This window comes from Mizuhopecten yessoensis, unplaced genomic scaffold, assembly GCF_002113885.1.
Source record: "Mizuhopecten yessoensis strain PY_sf001 unplaced genomic scaffold, ASM211388v2 scaffold3423, whole genome shotgun sequence".
Lineage (NCBI taxonomy): Eukaryota > Metazoa > Mollusca > Bivalvia > Pectinida > Pectinidae > Mizuhopecten > Mizuhopecten yessoensis.
This window is the reverse complement of record NW_018405037.1, coordinates 121,483-141,941: the sequence shown is the minus strand read 5'-3', so window position 1 is coordinate 141,941 and position 20,459 is coordinate 121,483. Positions and strand designations below refer to the sequence as shown.

The 20,459-nt window shown below is 34.7% G+C and overlaps 1 protein-coding gene across 11 annotated transcripts in view; it reads left to right on the top strand.

The window, feature by feature from the left end:
* The first annotated feature begins 250 nt into the window (after positions 1–250).
* Positions 251–20,459, top strand: part of LOC110447449 (CUGBP Elav-like family member 2) — an 80,970-nt gene continuing 60,761 nt past the window's right edge. For 3 of the 11 annotated variants that reach the window (XM_021493154.1, XM_021493149.1, XM_021493145.1), the window contains exons 1-2: positions 5,413–6,318; positions 13,670–13,842. In XM_021493154.1, the coding sequence (XP_021348829.1) occupies positions 6,053–6,318; positions 13,670–13,842 (439 nt within the window). In that variant the 5' untranslated portion in view covers positions 5,413–6,052. Of the gene's footprint in view, positions 366–488; positions 587–5,410; positions 6,319–13,669; positions 13,843–20,459 lie in introns of those variants that run through there. The other 8 variants (XM_021493155.1, XM_021493153.1, XM_021493150.1 and 5 more) reach the window with 6 other exon arrangements.

Below are 20,459 nucleotides of genomic sequence, written 5' to 3'. Positions count from 1 at the left end.
AGACTTGACAATCGTCACGAGTCTTTGAACATTCACAATATATTCTAGGCTGACGGACACAGTAACAAGCTTATTTGTACATTATTTTATCACCGTTACAATCTAATGTATTCTATTTGTTTATTGTTCACGGGATTCTATGCTCCGATAATTCTAAATACTACAACTAGTCTTCTTTCAGAGCTAATAGCCACTCACCGAGAAAAAGTAGACCTCGTGGTTGTGTTTACAGTTCCCGCCAAATTTTTGCACTGAAGAAACTCGATACAGAGAAGAAAAGCATTACGGTAGTCGGTAACACATCAATCACACATTGGGAACATGGCTGACGTTCAAGTCCTCCCGATTCAGCCCCATTACGACATGTAAGTATAACAATGAAACGTCTGACTTCTTGTTAGTCTATGTTTAAATATAATTTCTTGTTGGGTGCTTTAGTAAACGCTTCGATATTAATTTCAGCGATTCAACCACGTGCTTGTATTCAGGTTCTGTTTATAGGTACTAAGCATTGTGGGTACCACCGTCCGCCATTTTGTTGTGTGTTTGTGCTGTCTTGTCTGTGTGTGTTTTCACGTGGAAATAGGTAAGCATGATATCTTTAGTATTGAATGAAACTTATGTTGTTTAAATATTATGTTTATATCAGTACGTGCTATTTCCTATTTTGTACAACCCCGTATACGTGTCAGAAAGGTCAGGCAATCGGGGGTTGACCGACTTGCTGTTCGGTGCTTGTTGCTTGTTCGCCTGCTACAGGTGACGAATTACAATGTTACGGTGTGTGTATAACCTCGTGTAGAGTGCTACTGTTTATTTCTGTTGAATTTAGTTTTATTGCTATTCATTTTGTAGATGAGTAATCCTATGTATGTTACATAATACACTATTAAACAGTCAATGTTTATGGTCCAAAAATGCCGATCTATTTTCTCATTGTGCTTCAATGAACGTAACGGAAACGTGACCTGTTTTGCTACCTGAAAGCGTGTGTTTAACAGTGAATAATAGCGTATCTTATTAGCTTTTTTGTTTGACATTTGGCATTAACATGAACTAATTAATATTGATGTGCTTTTATCACATAAATGACTTCACAGTTTCATTTAAATTTGTGATTTTAAATATCTACTTTTGTTTTGACTAAGGATGTGTTGTGTATTGGGGACACTAGCGATTCAGAGAACAAATAGAAGAAATAGAATGTTAATGTGTTATCATTAGGCACAGGGAACATTTACCTGTTAAAATGGTCCTGTAGATAAGACCAGGATCTGACTCTTGACTAGCCCATGTGTCGTGTACAAAGCCACAGCTGACAACCTCATATCACTCTGTTGGTTCTAATTAAATGCGCGAATGTTATACTCATAATATTTCAATTTATCAAAAATAACATTTGAATTATACATTTAGGATATTATTTGGATAACAGTATGAAATATTAATCTGTTAGATATTCATTTTATTCAGACCAAGCGTTGCTGTACAAGAATGTTTATTGTATATGTGTATAATCCACATAAATTAATAATTATAATTTCTATCATACATAGATGATAACAGGTTGATTTAGGTATTGATGGAAAACAATTAATTTGTCTAATATAATACTGAACAATTAACATACTGTGAACAGTACAGTACTGGCCTGCTGACAGATTTTGAAAAATTCTACTAGTACAGCACAACCTATAATTTCAAAGAACTTAAAAATATCCCCAAAAATTTGGTAAGGCCAAATAAAAAAAATCTTGTGTTTCCGCTTACCCTACCTATCCTAGATTTTTGTGCCTCCCCTACAGTTTTTATTGGCATTTAGTGATCTGCACGGTTAAAGTCCGAACTCCTGGTCTATATTTAAGCGTAGTAAAAATATCTTTCAAAATAAAAAAAAAATATGATGTTGAAACAAAAGTAATTTTTGTTGGTCTAATAGGCAAAGGCTTAAATTAACATGTCTAGGGCCTTTGGCTTGTGGAATTGTAAACCCCTGTATTGGCTGTAATTGTTTTTCATTCTTTTATGCAGAAAAATAGCAAATTGTTTACAAATGTTGTTTGGTACACAGGAATAACGTTGGATCTAGAATGGAAATCCCTTAATAATATTACAATAATTTTCAGTTACCTGTAGAATGAAGCTGTGCAAAGAAAGTAAGCTTTAATTTAAGCTCTGAAGCTGAGGGATGACATGATGTTGGTATTGTGGAAAAACATGCTTTTATAATATAGTACGTGATTGGAATGAGACTAGTTTCCATGCAGATTATTATGTGATTTATTTAAAATGAAGCTATATATATACTACTTGCTATTAGAAGATCACTTAATGTTGATTTACACCCTATAAAATAAAGTGATGATGGTAAACGTAGGTTATATAGTATAACTGTGTCTGTGTCGGTGTGTAGCTGAGATCTGTATGAAAATAGTATGTATATATTTTGTGATAGGAAATGTACCTATTGTCATCCATTGTTAGTGCATGTTGTTCAGGAAGTGAAAATGACAGGCCATCATATGTGTGGCATGCATCTACAGATGGTCGTTTGTAGATTGGTCTGTAGGGATTTATACGTATTTGTGACAACAGACACCTTGGTAATATGTACTGTGTGGTCAGTCATGTGTACTTCCCAGCACATCAGGGATTAGGCTCACACTGGTTAGATTAGGTTCTGTACATAATGGACTGTAACTTGTAGGAGTACAATGTCCACATTATTCTATGACAAAGAAATATATATATATCTGTTGGTAAACTACTGGTAGAAATCTGGGATCGTTTTCCTTGAAGCTTCACTGACCTCTTGGAAGGTTTACGTTTGTGACTTTAGAAAAAAAAAATGAAAATTCCGGTTTTAAAATTCATGAAATCCAGTCCCTATAATCCTACATGTGCAAATAATTTGTATAATTTATAGATTTACAGTTGTATAGAATGCTATTCATAGTAACGCTTTGCCCAATAATAATGATATAATTATTTGCTATTTTCAGTACTTGCACAGGATGTACTAACCATGCTTGGGTAGCAGGGTCATGGTCACTTGATCCGCATATACATAGATCAGATAGAAGGAAGGAATGTAGGATGTTGATACGTATCTGTAGGTGGAGGCTCTGCTCCTGAATATCCTGGGTTACTTTAGGAAAATTATAGCTTCTCAAGTCACTATTGTCCCTCAGTCAGAACTTGTGTGGTAAACATCTTTCAAAGGGAGATATAAATAGGCTTGACTCTGAACCAATATTCTATTTTTTGTACCATGTGTAAGTTAGTAAGTTCAGAACGTTGACTTCAGGAAGTGTAAGTTGTAACATGTGATTCATGTTTATGAAAATGTGTGCTCTGTACTGTTTAATTCAGCGTCATTAATTATAAACCATAATCATTCACAAAGAATTTTTTTTCAGAGCTGAACATTTAAGTCTCTAAGCCTAATCTTCGCTAATTGGCATAAAGATATTTTAAAGTGACCTAAGGGTATGTTATAAATTACAAAAGTAGAACATACATTCACAAAGGAGTCTTTTATTTTTGAAGTTCTATTTCTGTAAATTCGGTAAACCCATGCCACTTTAGACCATTTCAGAGAGTGAATATTGTGGCCCTATTTTGATTTTCTAATCTCATTCCAATAATTCATCCACGAAACATATAATCTGTTTAAAATAAAGCCAAGTTCTTTAGAGTTAGTCATATGTATATAGACAAAATGTTCTAGAAATTAAATGTGTATTTAGTGTATAACATTGATTATACGACATTTTCAGTGCACAGATTAATAGTATTAACTTATGAGAGTATTACAAAAGTACCTTCCAGCTTAAACGTGATTAGGGAAAGTACATGGGAACATTAATTTCTTTTATATGGTACTTACAAATGGTAAGCTACTATAGCAAACTGAAAAAAACATTTTATACTTCTGTAGAAATTCTGAGATATTGGTTAACATATTCAGCCACATAAATTTATGAAATAAAATGCATCATTTTACTTATTGAAGAGATTCAGATTACGTCAGTGTTCTTGAAACATGTATAATTTCTATCTCATTCTGGTTCTGTCATAACTCGTGAGGTGTCCTTAACACTCTGCCTTTATTAGTTGGACAGACCACTGTATCATTGTCAGGCTTGGTAGCCTGAGAGACAAATGAGCAGACATGTAATAAACAGCTGTCTCTAGTCCACTGGAAAACTGTTATAGACTTTGAATAATAAATGGTATGCTGAAAAGGTTTCAACATTGTTGGCCTGACTTGTCAGATACTGTTGCCATTGTCTGAACGTATTGATTGTGTGGGGTTATTTTTCTACTTGTTGAATGACAAAATTATCTGTTGTGTACGCTTCATTGGTTCAAGCGTTTAATTGTATCGGGTTAAATTCCAGATGAATAAGATGTTGAGACTTGATTTCGTGAGGTGGTGGTAGTGTTTGCATGTGCCACATTGTGTGAGATTGTGGGTTGGAACATCAGACGTTTCTAAATGTCCGACTACCGTTATTCCTGGGTTTTAAATTAGGTTCATTCTCTACATTGGAGATAACAACCAACTTGTATTGAGGTTATCTTGGGTTAACTTTGTATATCAACGTCGCTCTTTGAAATAAGACATTTGGGCATGAAGAAGTGCTAGACCGACCAAAATCTCACAGTACTTTACATTTTAAAATAAACTTACATTCAGAAACAAATAGTGCATCCCAGATCAAAGTTTGAGATTGAGATCCATGTACTTGTCTGTGGGATTTGAATATAAGTATGAATTGATTAGTTTTTTCAGCTCCGCATCATTGTGAAGTTGTCATACTGCTGTCTTCAATGTTTTGTTTGAACATGCAAACAGATGGATGGGTAATTCAACACATTTGTTTGTGCTGTGGTATACCAGTCTGTTACACTTGTACTGCAATAAATATTTTAGTGTGTTTGAACAATAGAATATTGTTGTAAATATTTACAGGTGAAAGGACCAGGTAAGTATCCACTAGCTGAAGCATTTGAATCGATAATGTCGCACACTAGAAATGTATACATCAGTTGTCGGTGGACGATTCATTGTCGGGATAAAATTCATGTTCAACATTAAGTTTCTCGGGGGTCAGTTTTAAATGACTAAATTCATATCATCTACGATTCATTTTTGGTTTGAATTACCTGGAATGTTGTCCTTTCATCTGATCACATCTTTTATAATCCCATTCTACCCTAGAAAGTTTCCCTGATTTTATCGTAGCTAAAGTATAGGGTGTTGATTTACCTGTGGAGTAAGGGACTTGGAAGGTATTTAAAGGCGTGTATTGTTATAAACTCTCCATACATATGCATCATACATACCCTTTCACCCACTTGCAGACGGAGTGTATGTACAGAATTTTGTGTATTGTCTAATGAGTGTATTTCGGACTCAGTATGTACATTGACGGATTTTAAATTCGGTGTGAAACTTGTTATGTACATGTATTTAATAGCTTAACATTACATAGTGAAGTGAACTATTTGTTCCCTATGAAGTATTGAAGACTTGCTGGATTTTTAAATTCGCCAGTGAAACTTTTTTGATATTAAAGTGCCGGCTATTTCTGTGGAAATATTCTCAACTGAAGGCAGACAGGAATTTTCTGTTGGGGCCACAACATCTGTTTCCAACTTATTCCAGCAACTTAATTGTTAATTTTGCTTGGGATGCAGTAACCACACTGGTTCCTTGCTGAACACTTCATCTTATCAAATGAAGGGGATTGGTAGCGGAACCTAGTAGTGATTGGACCACATCAACGCTTTCAAGTGTATCTTAGCGTGGCACAAGCAACAAACATTGGGGGAGGATACCACCCTAGTTTGTCATAACTACACATCATCACAGGAGTAAAGTCTGTAGTGGCCTTCTGTTACTGTTGTATGCTGTGGGATAGCTAATAGTCGGCCCTGAGAGAGGGAACAGAAGATAAGGCATTCCATATTAATGTTATTACGCACACACAGGTAGTGTGTTGATGATGGTGTCATTATAATAGCATCTCATTGCCACAATCACATGTATCACATGGAGCTATGCAAACGTACTAGGAAATATACATCCTTGTCGACTAGTGCCGAGGACATTCTGGATGGCCTAGAGAGTAAAAGAATTCGGATAGCGTACAATTCCTCAAACTTGAAAACGTGTAATCCGATGGAAAATGATTCTGGGCAAATCTCAGATGGAAATAGTGTGTTAGAGGAGATATCAGCGTCCAGTGTCGCTATGATCCAGAATGGCACCCATCTGAATGGGATTGTAGATACGACTAGTTTAGGAGGGTATGTGTCCATCCTATTTCTTTTTTCATGGAAGTACTCCAAACTATCTTAAATTCAGGTTATTAAATTTTGTGTAAAATGTCTTGGGGTTTTTATATTGAAGTGTATAATGATTTAAATTCAGAGTTGAAGACCTCGTACATTTCTAGTTTCAAAATTTCTTACAGTTACATCATATCTTATTTATGGTTAATATTGAAAATTTTCACTTGCCCCAACATTATATCTACTAGCCCTGGGTGTCTGGTGAATGGAATTGTTCATCCCGCTATTAAAATTTTCTGAAATCAGGTTTAATATTTTGCAGAATTTCTTTTGTATTAAATTTTCCAATGTCAATTCAAGAGATCATGAAAATAATGAATGAAACACAATAATGAATTAATTTGAAATTTGGATAATAATTTGAAATCTTGTCAACTTCCATTTTAGCTCAACTGAAGCATGCATTGCGTTAACCCATTTCCCTTATAATGAAATTCTGTATACATGTATGCATTATATATATATACAGATGTATAAATTTGTTTTCTCATATTGAAAATGAAAGGTGTTCTATTGGTTGAGTTTAATTGGCTCTATAGATATAGTATTCATGTCATGTGATTCAATCTAGCTATGAATTATTCAGATCTGTTGCATTATTTCTGGTGCTGTAACTTACTATACATACAGACTAATAAGAAAATAGTTTGTAGACTAATCATAGTAGGTGGAAGTTTAACCTCAGTATCATGGAGTAATTTGGCAAGACGTATATCTTAGCAACGATGATAAAAGTAAATTATTCATGGTACAAATGATGAGCACATGAGGCTGGCTTGTCTTGCATAATATCCGACAGATATACTTAGATCTATATATCAGCCAACATGCTAGTCCTTTGTTTATCTGTGCACATGATGGGTGCCTGCAGTTGGACAGTCTATACTAGCACCTTTGTCAGTTAGGGCTGTTCCTGCAAGCATGGTCAGACGCAGTTACACAATAGATGAGAAAATAGTGTTCATATATATAAATAACCGATTAAACTGCATTTATTCAATGTAATGATAGTAGTGGTTAATGCAGTTTTTCTGCACCTTGTGACCAAGGTAAGAAACTGACAAAAGTTTATTTATATCAGGGCATGAACTAATTATTTGGGTTTCCAATTCTAAAGAATATTAATGGGCATGGTACCTAGTGATCTTTTACAATTTCTAATAAATTTATGTCAATAAGATCATTAATTTAGGACAGTTGCCTTAAAGTTCACTGTAAAGTAACGTAATTAACTTTTGTATTTTACATTTTTTTTGTAAAACATTTAAATGGCATTGCAAAATGGTAGCGTAGGAGCAGTAAAGATTAGTTTTCAGTGTTTCTCTCGACAAGATTGTGTATATGATAATGTCAAAAACAGTTAAAGACAGGCATGTTATCAGACACAAATTTATTTTATAGTTACTGAGTAGGATGTGAATGAGGAAAGAAAGTGTTTCTTTCATGTATCCAGCTGAAAGCGATTGTGATCGATGGTAAAACGGCTAGGAGATACTTGTGTGGAAATATTTCTATGTGGTTGAAATGATGAGGCAGATAGTGGAGTGTGGATAGAAGACCTGCACCGTGCTACCTTGTATTATCTGATTAATTAAATAATCATTATTGGAACTCTGTGTATGACAAGAACTCAGCTCTGTGCATGTATGTTTAAATGATCCAGTGTATTCTGCGTTCCTGTCTTAAGTAGCTACTGGTCATTTCCTGGAATGAGTATATATATACATACGATTTACCTTGGCTGTGCTTTCCGAATGTCATGGTTACATTTAGTTATACATGTTTTTGGCATGACACAGTCCCGTGACTCCTGTTTTATATGAAATAAGCGAAGCAAATACAATTAAACAAATGTCTTTATAAATGTTTTGAATAAAAACACCATTTATTATCAGAAGAAAGGTCCATTGAGTTTTTCTCAACATAAAGTGTTTTCGTTGACATAAATTAATCTCTGACAAGAACAAGAAACAGGTGCAAGCACACGTGGCTTAAAACCTTGCTAATGCATTACTTCCGGGTGAGCAGAATATTAACTTTGGCTACTATTAGGGTAGGTCTATGTTTCATAATGAATATAAACTGTTAAGTTTACTAGATATTGAAATATGTAAAGTCCAAAGAATTTTAAACTATTGATGTTAGAAATAAACTATTTAAAACTTTTCTTTTGTAGAATTTGCTAGAATAAGATATGTGTGGACATATGATACCATGTAGGAACTGTTCTCCTTAAACTGAAGTTAAATGCTCATTGGGTATTCCTAATTGTCAGAAAGTTATATAATACGTCTGAAATATAGTCTTGAAGCCTGAACTTCTGTTTGCATGCATTCCTATGGAATGTTCACAGATTTAAATAGTAAATGATTATCCGTGTCTGAAGTAGGTTTTGCTTTTGATGATGCCTAATTATATAATAAATCAATTTCTTTATAGAAAAGCATGGAGACCTTGTGGTAAAGGATCAGTGTTGGTGTTGGCACTGACGTGATAAATTGAAAGCAAAACTGTTCTAGGGGACTCGAAACATTTGGAAGTTACTTAATGAAGTATCACATTTTCATACTTTATCAAATTGCCTGCTGAGAAATAAATTTAAAAAAAGGCTTAAGCTAAAACACTGCTTCAATGATGTATTGGTTACTCAGACTGCGATAGACGCCTATCAATTATCAGGCTGGACAGTTCAGCTCCTGGCCAATGGAAATATGTAATGGGGAATCCAGTCTTGGAACAACATAAACTGGCTATCTGTCAAATGAGTTTTGTGATGAACTGAAACTGATAGGACCCCCTGTCTCATCACTCAACCCCATGTACACTTACAGCAGCCTGGGATACTAAACACATGTAAATACATGTCTCATTAAATCCTCAGATACTAAATCCTCAGATACTCAAATTTATATGGTACTCTTCCCAACAGATGATCTTGAGAGACTTGTATTAGTCTTTAGTATAATCTCACAAGGTTTCAGGTTTATGAGTCTGTTATCTAAATGGATATATTTTATAAAATTTATTTATATTTTGTTTAAATGACCCCATAGGAAACTTTCCTGTCAAAATACTCCTATACCAAAGTTCTTAAGATTTTTTTTTTTACTACTGATTGCATATGTCTCCATCTACTTGTTAATCCCATGTTGGTTTAGTGATTGGCAGATGATATGGCTCATAAGTCTTGTCAAATCTGATCACCAATGTCACTTACTTAGTATAGTCAGAATATTAATCATTGTTACACTATTTAAACTATTAGTATTACCCCAAAGTTTTCATGTATACACAAATATACCCCAAGTGATCAGGAAAACTTACACAGCCTATGAGGAAACCAAAATGTCTGGAAGAGAATCGAAGACAGATGTAAACATATTTTCTACCCTGACATTTAGTCAAAATTAAATGTTTGGAAAGTCTTTAAATTTCAAAGGTTGACGAGATTTAAACATAGAAGAATCTGGATAATGTTTGCTTTTGCTAACTTGGTCTGAAATTGTAGAAAAAAAATCTAGCTGCTGATTCATCATCACTGCTGTACATGTAGAGAATTACAGGATTGGTTTCTCTGCAGGATTGGTCTCTAGGTATTGCCTTCCTTCTGGCCAAATTTGTTTTCTGCATACTATTTTGATTTATCAAACTTTACTGTTAGGTAATTTTCTGTCTTGGGGTTGGAAGTTGGAAGGACACAGGCTTATTTTAACAAAAAGGGCAATATAAGAGCATAATGTACGCAACAGCTTTCCCATTGGTCCCTATAGCTTTTGCTGGTTAGCTTGAATATTTATGGACAGATTTTCTCTACACTTTGTCATAAGGTGTGCTTTAGGAGGATACAGATTGCTTTCAAAGATGACTGTAAATTTCACTTCCTTGGTGGCCTGGTGGGTTATCACTCTGTACCTATGATTGTCTTATGTGAGAGAATACACTGTAAATTTCACATCCTTGGAGGCCTGCAGGTGGGTTATCACTCTGTACCTATGATTGTCTTTTGTGAGAGAATACACGACTATATCTTATCCATTCACTGGTGGGGAATTGTCTTGTTTTCATGCAATCTGGTATAGGGTCACTCTTGGTTGGTGTGATGACATATGGCTAACTTACTTTAAAATGTTTAGGGAAAAAATTGTGTAAACACTTAACCTTTCCATAAGTTATTCCAACTTTTCAATTAAAGCTTTGAAGAGATTTAAAATGGTCCCAAAAGTGCTACCTTATTGAAGTTAAGTACTCATAACCGATTAAGCCCTACGCCATTTCTGCCATCATAAAGCCACTCAATATTGCCGATTTCAGTTTTTGATGGAATCATGGATTTTTCGGTTATTTGGTATACTTTCCAAAAGCTGTTAAACAGTTGGAAGCTGGGAGCTCAAGAGTGAAAAGGTTACAGATGTAGGATAAGGTTTTGATAAAATATATATTACTGAGTCCATTACAATTCACAAATGTGATAATGTACAATATATATGTGCCTGTATTAGATTGCGTGAAGGAAAAAAGGTTGTAAAAGGCCTGGCATTTAGACTAAATTTACTTTTTGAAATTTCTGGGTCTACAAATCATGTATTAATTATTCATAAACATTTAGTGAGAATTCTAAATAGATCTTAATGTGCCATAAGAATTTATTTAATTGCTAACATCTGTGTAGCCATTCTTTCCTGTCTTCAACAATTGCAACTTGTTTGAAATAATTTGAAATAAGAAACACGTTTATCAGCATTACTAAGATAAAACAGGTTTATTTACAATTATGTACTGTTTGAAAGGTTTTGAGGAAAACCTATTTGAAATTCTTGCTAGTAAATGCAGGTAATAAAATACATATATATGGTAGGTTTTTTTTGGTCAGATCCTGGATTGGTATTTATACTGGTTAGTGTGGTAAGCTGAGATTTGTGGATTAGGGTCAGGTTGTGTGGAGCCCTAGCTATAGGCCTTTGACCATTAAGTTTCTACTGATGTATCACTTTCAACATCCAACCAAGCTTCTTCCGTACAGTAACCATCCCCTCCTCCTCCATCGGATGTTAAATGGCCTGTTTGCATTCCTCGGACACAATTCTGCAACTAAACCTTTGTAATGATCTGCAGATATATTCAGCCCTCCCACAGCTAACTGGCTGCAGTGGGTAGATCTGGTAGCCTATTTCTACTTCTGATCTATCATGGAGCCTTGGATAAGATCTCATGTAGATTGTTAACAGAGCTTTATATTCTGGTGAACTGTTTTGAAGACTTCCTTGCATTAAAATTAATAGAAGACTCTTAACAGACATTCAGCTTCTGTAGTACAGAAAAGACATGTCTGTTTGGATGTAAATCTTGAGCCAAGTACTTAAAATACCCCTAATTGTTTCGGTGTCTAAGTTCACTGTCTAGCAAGATGCTTTGAGTTTTAGACGTACATTTCATAATGATAATGTAAGTTTATTTTCAAAGCAGACCTGTTTTGATCTGATGAATAAATGTTCTTAAAACATTGTTGCTCAAATCAGGGAGATAAAGGGGCAAACAAGTTTATTAATTTAAGTACAGACAGAATGTAGTTCTGACAAAGTGGCAAATCCATGATTTTCAACTTTTTGACCATACAACAAATACACACAAACACTGATTGCTACTGAAAACCCATTCCTTATTTTATAAATGGCTTTAAAAGTTTAGAATCATAACCCTTTTTTAAAAAGGTTTAGGTATTCAAAAAATCGGAAAATTATATAGTTATGCTGTCAACATAGAAAGGAAAAAATTGAAAATCAGTGTTTATATATATGAAAAGACAATAGAAAGATGTTTGTATCAAAACAACGGGAAAGGCATGATAAAACTTAATTACAGATTATGAAAGTGAAAAAGGTACATTTAGTACATGAAGTTGTGTACAAATCCTGTAAATGTTGCTGATATTGATGTATGTATAATGCTCCAATCTATTGTTCAGTTTCTTCAGTATAGTAATTGACCATTTTTATTGTGTCATTGAGTTCAAAGAATGATGTTTTTAGTGCATTTTTTTGGCTGTTCCGTAAGTCCAGTTAAATTGTTGACATAAAACAGATAGTGTGTAGATTATACAAATGTAGGAGTGGAGGACTCGGGTGCTGTTCAGGATGAGGTTTCGTAAGAGAAGAAAGCTTAGGTCTCCAGCTGACTCGGATCAGGATGTAAGCATTTGTTTCAGGCTTAGCTGCTGGATCTGGTCCCTGCTATGGCCTCCTATTGGTTTCTGCCTCACAGGAATGGTCTAACCTTTTGACTGGAATGGCCAGATCTTGAGCTCCTCTTTGTGCACCTGTGGGTTGGTTGGGGGTAATCAGGTCAAGTGCCAATGATTTGAGCATGTTTTTATGATCAATATTCACAATAATACTGATCCTGTCAGTCATAATAATTGGAACCAGCAAGATTTGTACAAAAGAAGAAAAAAACTGTGTTGCTGCGTACAGAAGGTTTCCATTGACAACCATTATTTTTATATTAACGATGATATTTGTGCATGGAGTAATATTGTGTCAAAGGTGTCAAAGGACTCAGCATAATTTAAAAGATAAATGAGATGTAACAAGCAAAGAAAAAAATTCAAAATTGAAATCAAAATGAAAAAATCAAAAATCATTGAAAATAGAAAGAAGTTTCTGTCTTCTGATTGATATAAAACTTTTTATTTATTTTGAACACAATCAGTTTGATGCTGATCACTGAAAAGTTTGGTTGTACCATTAATAAGTCCTTTTGTCATTCACGTCAAATTGTTAATGTTCTACCTAAAACAGATTTTGCCATTTTCATAACTCTTAAGTTAACTTAAAAATTTAAGTGTTCATCTATCACTTTAAGCTTTTTCAGTTTGCTTTATGTGATCTTTTTGACCTATTGGCATTAACTTTCTACTTGAAATCCATATCAATCTGCTGCCATCCTTTTCTGGTTAGTTGTGGGTCAAACAATGTCCACTAGATAGTGCTGCTCAACAATGGTTTTGAATAAATTAGCCATATGTTACAAATATTGATAAACATGCTATTGAATTTCTACTGCTCTTTACATGAAGTTCTATGTAATCCTGTCATCAAACAATGTTGTAGAAACATTCATATGGAAGACATCTACTACCATTGAGGGATTCTCCGTTTTGTCGATAGAACATGAACTCTTCATGTATAGCTTTCTCAAGGTGTTCTTTGTTCTAATACCATATTTTTTTCAGTAAGAAATGTGAGAGATGTGCTGTCAATGGTTAAAAATTTCATTCTAATTTTTTATTTATTTTTGTGTTTCCCTTCAGAACCATGAATTCTCAGCCTCAAAAAACAGAACCAGATCCAGATGCCATCAAGATGTTTGTCGGTCAGATTCCCAGGTCCATGGATGAAGCTGATCTCAAGAAAATGTTTGAAGAGTTTGGTCCAGTGTTTCAGTTAAATGTGCTGCGGGATAAAGGAACAGGACAGAGCAAAGGTAATTTAAACAAAATTTGTTAACTTGGTCAAGAGACCTTGTTATGGTTTAGCCTTATCCTAATGGGCTTTGATAGCATACTATGCTTTCATTTTAGATGAATATTTTTGCTCTAAATGCATTGATATTCGTTGATGCTAGGAAATATGAATTTCTTCCCACCCCCCACACCCTATTAATAGGGGTCTACTGTATTAGACGAACCCAAATTTCCATACACCTACATCATTTTAATTCATGTGTTCTGATGTTTCATAATCCTGACATGAAAAGCTGATGATATACATACATCTGAAAGAATAGATCTGTATTTGCACATGACCGTGAATGATATTTAAGCATAATAAGTCTGACTCATGGCCTTTGGTTTTATACGATAAGTGAATAATACTTCAGTACACCGCAGCTAAGTGCAATCAAATGACATTTTTCAAGGCTGGGATTTGTTCCTGTAAAAGTTCTGCAGTTAAAGAAATGTAATTCAAGTATTATTGCTTTGTGTAACCTAAGTATGAAGTTTGAAATTTGATCTATTTCAAGGTTACAGATGTTATGCTCACTTTGTAAAGTAGGTCTTTTCTGGTTCTTATTTGAAACTCTAGAAATCAAACATTGATGTTTTTGGGGCAGTACAGAGTTCAAAATTAAATTCAATACGTAGAAATGTATTGGATAAGGAATGTTAAGTTTTGTTGCTTACCTCACACGATGGTTGCAACATTCCAAACTTGATAAAAGTCTGCATATGCTGACCAGAAGCTTGCAAAACGCAGACAAAGCAGAATCTAATGATAGGTTTATTATAAAGAAAAACAATTAAGTGTTGATTAATTCAAAATTTATGAAATGGAAGAACATTTTTTTTGTAGTGCTTGTGTGATCGAGTATACACTAGTACATACAAGATACCCAGGTGTCGTGTATAGCAACTGATCTCATGGAGATGTAGGGTGAAGGAAGTTTTGAATGGTTTCCGGTTAAATATTCATATGATAGGAAAAAAAAATCTGATAAACTTCTGAAACAGTTTTATAGTCAACTCTCAAACAGGTGTTGTTGGATCGTGATGTACATTGAAGTGATAACTGGATGCAAGCCTAAATTCACATTCAGAATCATTGAAAAACCTGCCTTGCTGTATGTAATGGCTGATATCAACGCATAGACAGAGAGACTCTTACATCAAGTTGGATAATGCATCAGGTTGTCTTACAGTTTACACAGTTTACAAGGAGACATTTTCATTAGTAGCTGAATTGGTATAACTCAAATTGATTGCTTTTACTCTAATTAAATACATCCTACTTAAAGTCTGAAAACCTATACTAATGTAATAGCCTTAGATAGTACACCTTTGGCTGATAATGCTACTACTTTGAATGTATGTGTTTTCTCCAGGGAATTCCACTTTGTGCAACTGGACCCGTGTAAAGTACAGATGCATTATCTTAGGTTGCTTCAGACAGCTGAACGAGGCAAAGTCTTTGTCTAGCTTTATTTATGGGAGTCATCTCTCTGGAGAGGTGTATGAATTAGTATGTGCATAAATATGTGAAAAGTACTGCCTTCTTCGTATTTATTAGGCCAGACAAGGAGAATTATATGCTTCTCATGTGATCATCTATGTAGGACCTACCCTAACTCTTCAGTGAACTTTAGACAAACACAGAGTCCAAATTGTTATCTCGGTATTTAAAATTTACAAAATATTTTGCATAGTAAAAATCTTGGCCTACTAATAGCTAACTGCCCTTATTTTTGAAAAAGTGAAGGCAGAAATGCAACTTTTATTTCGATTAACAGAGAGGTTCCTTTTTACCTTGTGTATAGCAACATCTACTGTCCTGTCATTCCATTCCAGTGAAAAATCTGAATAACTTACAAAATGAAGCAGATGGAGCAGAAAAAAAGGAATTTGTAGATCAGAAGACCTGTTCATGAAAGTGTATAATGTTGCTTGTATTTTGCTGCAGCGAGAACTTGTTACACAAATAAATGTAATCCAGTATCCTTTGATGTAACAGCATGTGAAGACTTTTAATCAAACTGATATCTAATATTGTACTACATACCACAGTTAAATTTATCCAATACCTATACTGCAGGTATATATATATATATAGTATGATGATTTAAAAGCATGGTTAGATACAGAAGGGCACTTAAGAGTCTTTCCCTATCCTAACAACCAGCACCTGGGTTAATCCCCCAGTTCATTGTGATCAGCTTGCCAGTGATTTCACCTGATTAGATCATAGTATAAAATTTGACATAGGCATTATGCCAAATTCATTTGTGTAAATATGGGTCACCTAAACCTTTAGAGAATCGGATTTGGAAATAAATCTAGTCTGAATGGGTATTGCAAAAAGAACACTCGTATGCAAGGAATCTGCGGCTTTAGTTAATACCTATAGGCTGATGTGTATTAGGGAACAATGATGGAATGAACCGTTTACTTATTAAGTTATAGTAAAAGATATAGGAGTTTTGTATGACTTACTGGTTTGAAAGTTATGAATTTTTTCGTTTATGTTAAAAAAAGGAAATTATGGATGTGATAATAGTCATAAAAAACAGAGTAGAAGTAGTAAAAACCCTCACAATTCATAGCTACACATAAAAATGTAGTAAAACTTTGGTGTGATGTTTGGGCCACAAAACTCTCATGAAACAGCTAAACTACAGAGATCATCTGCACATGATAATAAACATACTGTAAGTTTGGCTTTAGAACTAATAGAAAAGTGCTTATAGTTGAACCCTGGTGGCCCTGTTAATGTTATTGTAGTCTTATGACAATAATACACATTCATGATTCCTTTTCAAATTTTTGAAGTTCTTTTAATATTCTCATAACATAATTTTATTGCAATTAATGTATATATTTGAACACCTGTCCAATATTTTGCTGATATCTTTTGATCTATTTGGTGTTCATGACCGGTTTACAAGCGCCTCCACTGTATGTTCTGTGACTTGATGTACTCCTCATTACAATCTAATGAAGCCAATGCTAGGATTGTGTGTAATCTTCATAGGTAAACAGACCTAACAGGGCCCACTAGGGAAGACAGCCGTGATATTGTTAGTGCAAGTTTTCACCTTCTGATAGGAAGCTAAGGCTGATAAGACATTCAGCTGTAGCTAGGTACTACTGTACATGCAGGACTTATTACCAGTACATGGCTGTAGACTGGACCAGTATTTCAGTCTGTGACGTTAACTATTTTCCTTACTAGTCATTTGGACTAGTGAACCCATAATTTTAATAGTCCAACTGTGAATTTGCTAGTCCAAATTACAGACTGGGCTTTTTTACAGCATGAAGTGTAAATTGTGATTTAAATTGGAAAATTATTAGAAATCAAAACAAAATGTCTCTCAATAATTAACTAAAGAAACGGAGCACAGAACGTGATCCCCAATTATCTCTAATACAGTATTACTGTTGTTTCCATCGAGCCTTTAAGCACTAGCCAGAACCGTATTTTTTTCTTTTGTGTTGGAGCAATTTTTCTGTCGGTTCACAGACAGGCTTAGGTGGTTTTGAACCTTTCCTCCAACTTAGCAACATCGCCATGGTTGGTTTCACGTGGTTATAAACCGGAAGTAATGTTCGGTAACTACTAAAATCCGGAACCCAGTGTCGCGATTGCTTATCGAAACTTCGAAGCTTCGACGAATACCGTATTTTATGATAGGATTAGAACTTGTGACAAGCTTTATAGTGCAAAATATATACCATTAATAATATTTCCATTATTTTGGAGGAAAATTCCCACTAGTCCAGTCGGACAAGTTAAATATTTTCAATACTAGTCCAGACTTAAATTTACTAGTCGTGGGCATCGGACTAGTGCCTAACGTCGCAGACTGGTATTTAGACTGATCATGGTCAGAAATACAGTAACTAGAGTGACCCAGGGTGTTCCTTACATAATTTGTATGCCAACAGCTTCATTGCAGGCCTGATGGTAAATTCAGTAGGTGAACCAAGTTTGAATAAAATATTACCAGGTAAATAGGAAATATGAGTTTTATGAGGCCAAAGTTATATTTCGGGCTTCAGCTTGGCAACCTGCCTCCTCTCATTGTTGACCATGGTCGGACAGCTGCATTAGTACTGATGTACTTGACCATAAATTCCTGACCTTGGTCAATGGGTCTTGACCTTGATCAGTCTGACCCATGCTAATGAAAGCTCTGATGATTCCACCATACATTATTACTGTATGTGGAAAAGTAATGCCTTCACCCGGTATTCACCCATAAAGTCACATTTAAATTTTACCAAATCAAAGACTGGGCAAGTCTAGTTCAAACATGTAGGGGTGAATGAGTTCAAGTTCCCTGGTTTTGACGGTCTTGATGCCATATTAACATTCCAGGGTGGTATTCAATAGTGTTGTTCTTCTGGAATATTTCAACATTTTGCTCTGTGTCACCTTTCAGACTTGTTAGTGTGGGAGAATCGTTGAAACTTTTGGCTAATGTGACTGTAAAATTTTGTACAGGTCTGGCAATCTGTCCAATAAAATGCAGTAGTGATCCTGAAGTAGGCTCAGCACAAAAGCCACTGATAAGGAGGAAATCAGAACAGATGTCAGTTGTTGAGGGTAATATGCACGATATAAAATAATTGATTGTGATATTGATTCCATATTGCAGCCAGTTTAGGGTTGATTAATACAATTCCCACCTCTTAAAATCCTTATCTAAGTGGACTCCGTCCCCTACTACAATAATAATGCCCAGTAAAAAAACACCTCACTGCCAGCATTATTCATGCTTGTAAAATCCAGGAGTGGAGGAGCCTTGGGTTTTAGCTTTATGAGCACTATATGCATTTAGATGTGATCCCAGGGGACTTGGTCAATCAAGCTCCAGAATAATCATTAAATAACAACCATCGGACTAGAATACTTAAAAAAACCCCAAAAAAACCCAAACAAATCACCATATGTTTTGTTCAAGGTAAAACATCCTACTACTGCCCATCAGAGAAAGTATGTTTATTAATATAGAAATTAATACCCCAGTACACATGGGTGAATGTTATCATTGAGCATCTATGATGAATAACGTATACTTGACAATACCTACTTTCAGTAGGCTCCATTCAGACAATGGATGTAAGTGATAGCTTCCTTCCTAACTATATGAATCAAAGTAAATACATTTGTATTTCTGCTTGTACACATCTTTTTAAGTGATCTCGCTACTACAGTCCCCCACCTTTTCCTGAAGGGACAATTGAAGGAAATTTCATTGGGTATTTCCTTTACTGTCATAGTAGCCCTTTCTATTCACCATTGTCTTTTCTATCTTGCTTTTACGATAACACATTGGGGTCCACCCCCTTCATGTGTGGGTTTCTCAAAGTCAAAACCACTTGTTTACAGAAACATGTCTGACCTTAAAGGCATTTGTTTACTTTCTGTATGTGTGGGTTTTTGAATGGATCCTTTCCTGACACTGATACTGTAAAGTTACTGTACAAAATCAAAGTCAGTCGGATTAAAATGCAGAACTTTATGACAATGCATCAAGTCAGATCTTTAGAACATATATAGGAAATTCTGCTAAGGCATTTAAATTATTTTGTGATTGAAACATAGCTCGGTAACAAAAAAACCAAGTTAAGTAGTTCTCAATTCATATCGGAATTTTAAGGACCTTTTGGTTTATTATGACGAATAAGATGTAAACATTGTTGGGAACATGCACATTGTGTATTCATACTAGACTATCATTATTATTATTAGGTTCTTATAACGGGCCAATATAAAAATAGAACATGTTAAAGGGTATGACATCACACATTGTTTAAGTGGCTATGATTTAGTTATATCTTTTTAAACAGACCAACAGGTTTTAGGTAGGTTTAAACTATTTATGAATTCCAAGTATTTGATTTTGGGGTTTCCAATGAACAGAACGTTTGAGGTGGAGAGTCTATAACGCCATATTGTTTAAATGGATATATGTGTGTCATCATCATCAGTACCAGAAATCTAGAAAATCTAAGGTCAATGTAATTTCTGTATTGTAAGTGGTAAAACATGCCAGTCAAGCATAAAAACCTGTAACATGGATTCTACACCTATATGTCAGCAATGCATAGCCATTACTTTAGTAAATGGAAAAAAGAAACAAAACACCTTCTCACGAAAGAGACAGATTTCCAAATCACTGTAGGAAATCCCTGGTAGTATCATTTTATTTCAACAGTTTGTGATATTGAAAGCTTCACTGTGTGTGATCAATAGAGGAATTAGGGCATTTGTGATGTGGCCTTCTTGAAAATCTTTTCTTATTCTCTTTCTGTGAAAGAGGCAAAAGGTGATCTGTGGCTTGTCATGGAATTTCTCTTCTTAAAGCTTTCTTAAAAACTGCAGGTATTAAAAATGATATGACTGAATCTTTGTTTTGGATTCTTATTATATGTCTACATTTTTTACTGCAACCTAACTTCTCCCCTTGGGGTGTAATTTATTTTGATATGTTAATTTGTAACCAAACGGTGGTGACAGTAACATTTTGTTGTATCTGCTGTTAATTTCAACAGGTAGTGTCCCAAGAGGTGATCAGTAAGGTCAATGATACAGAGGCTA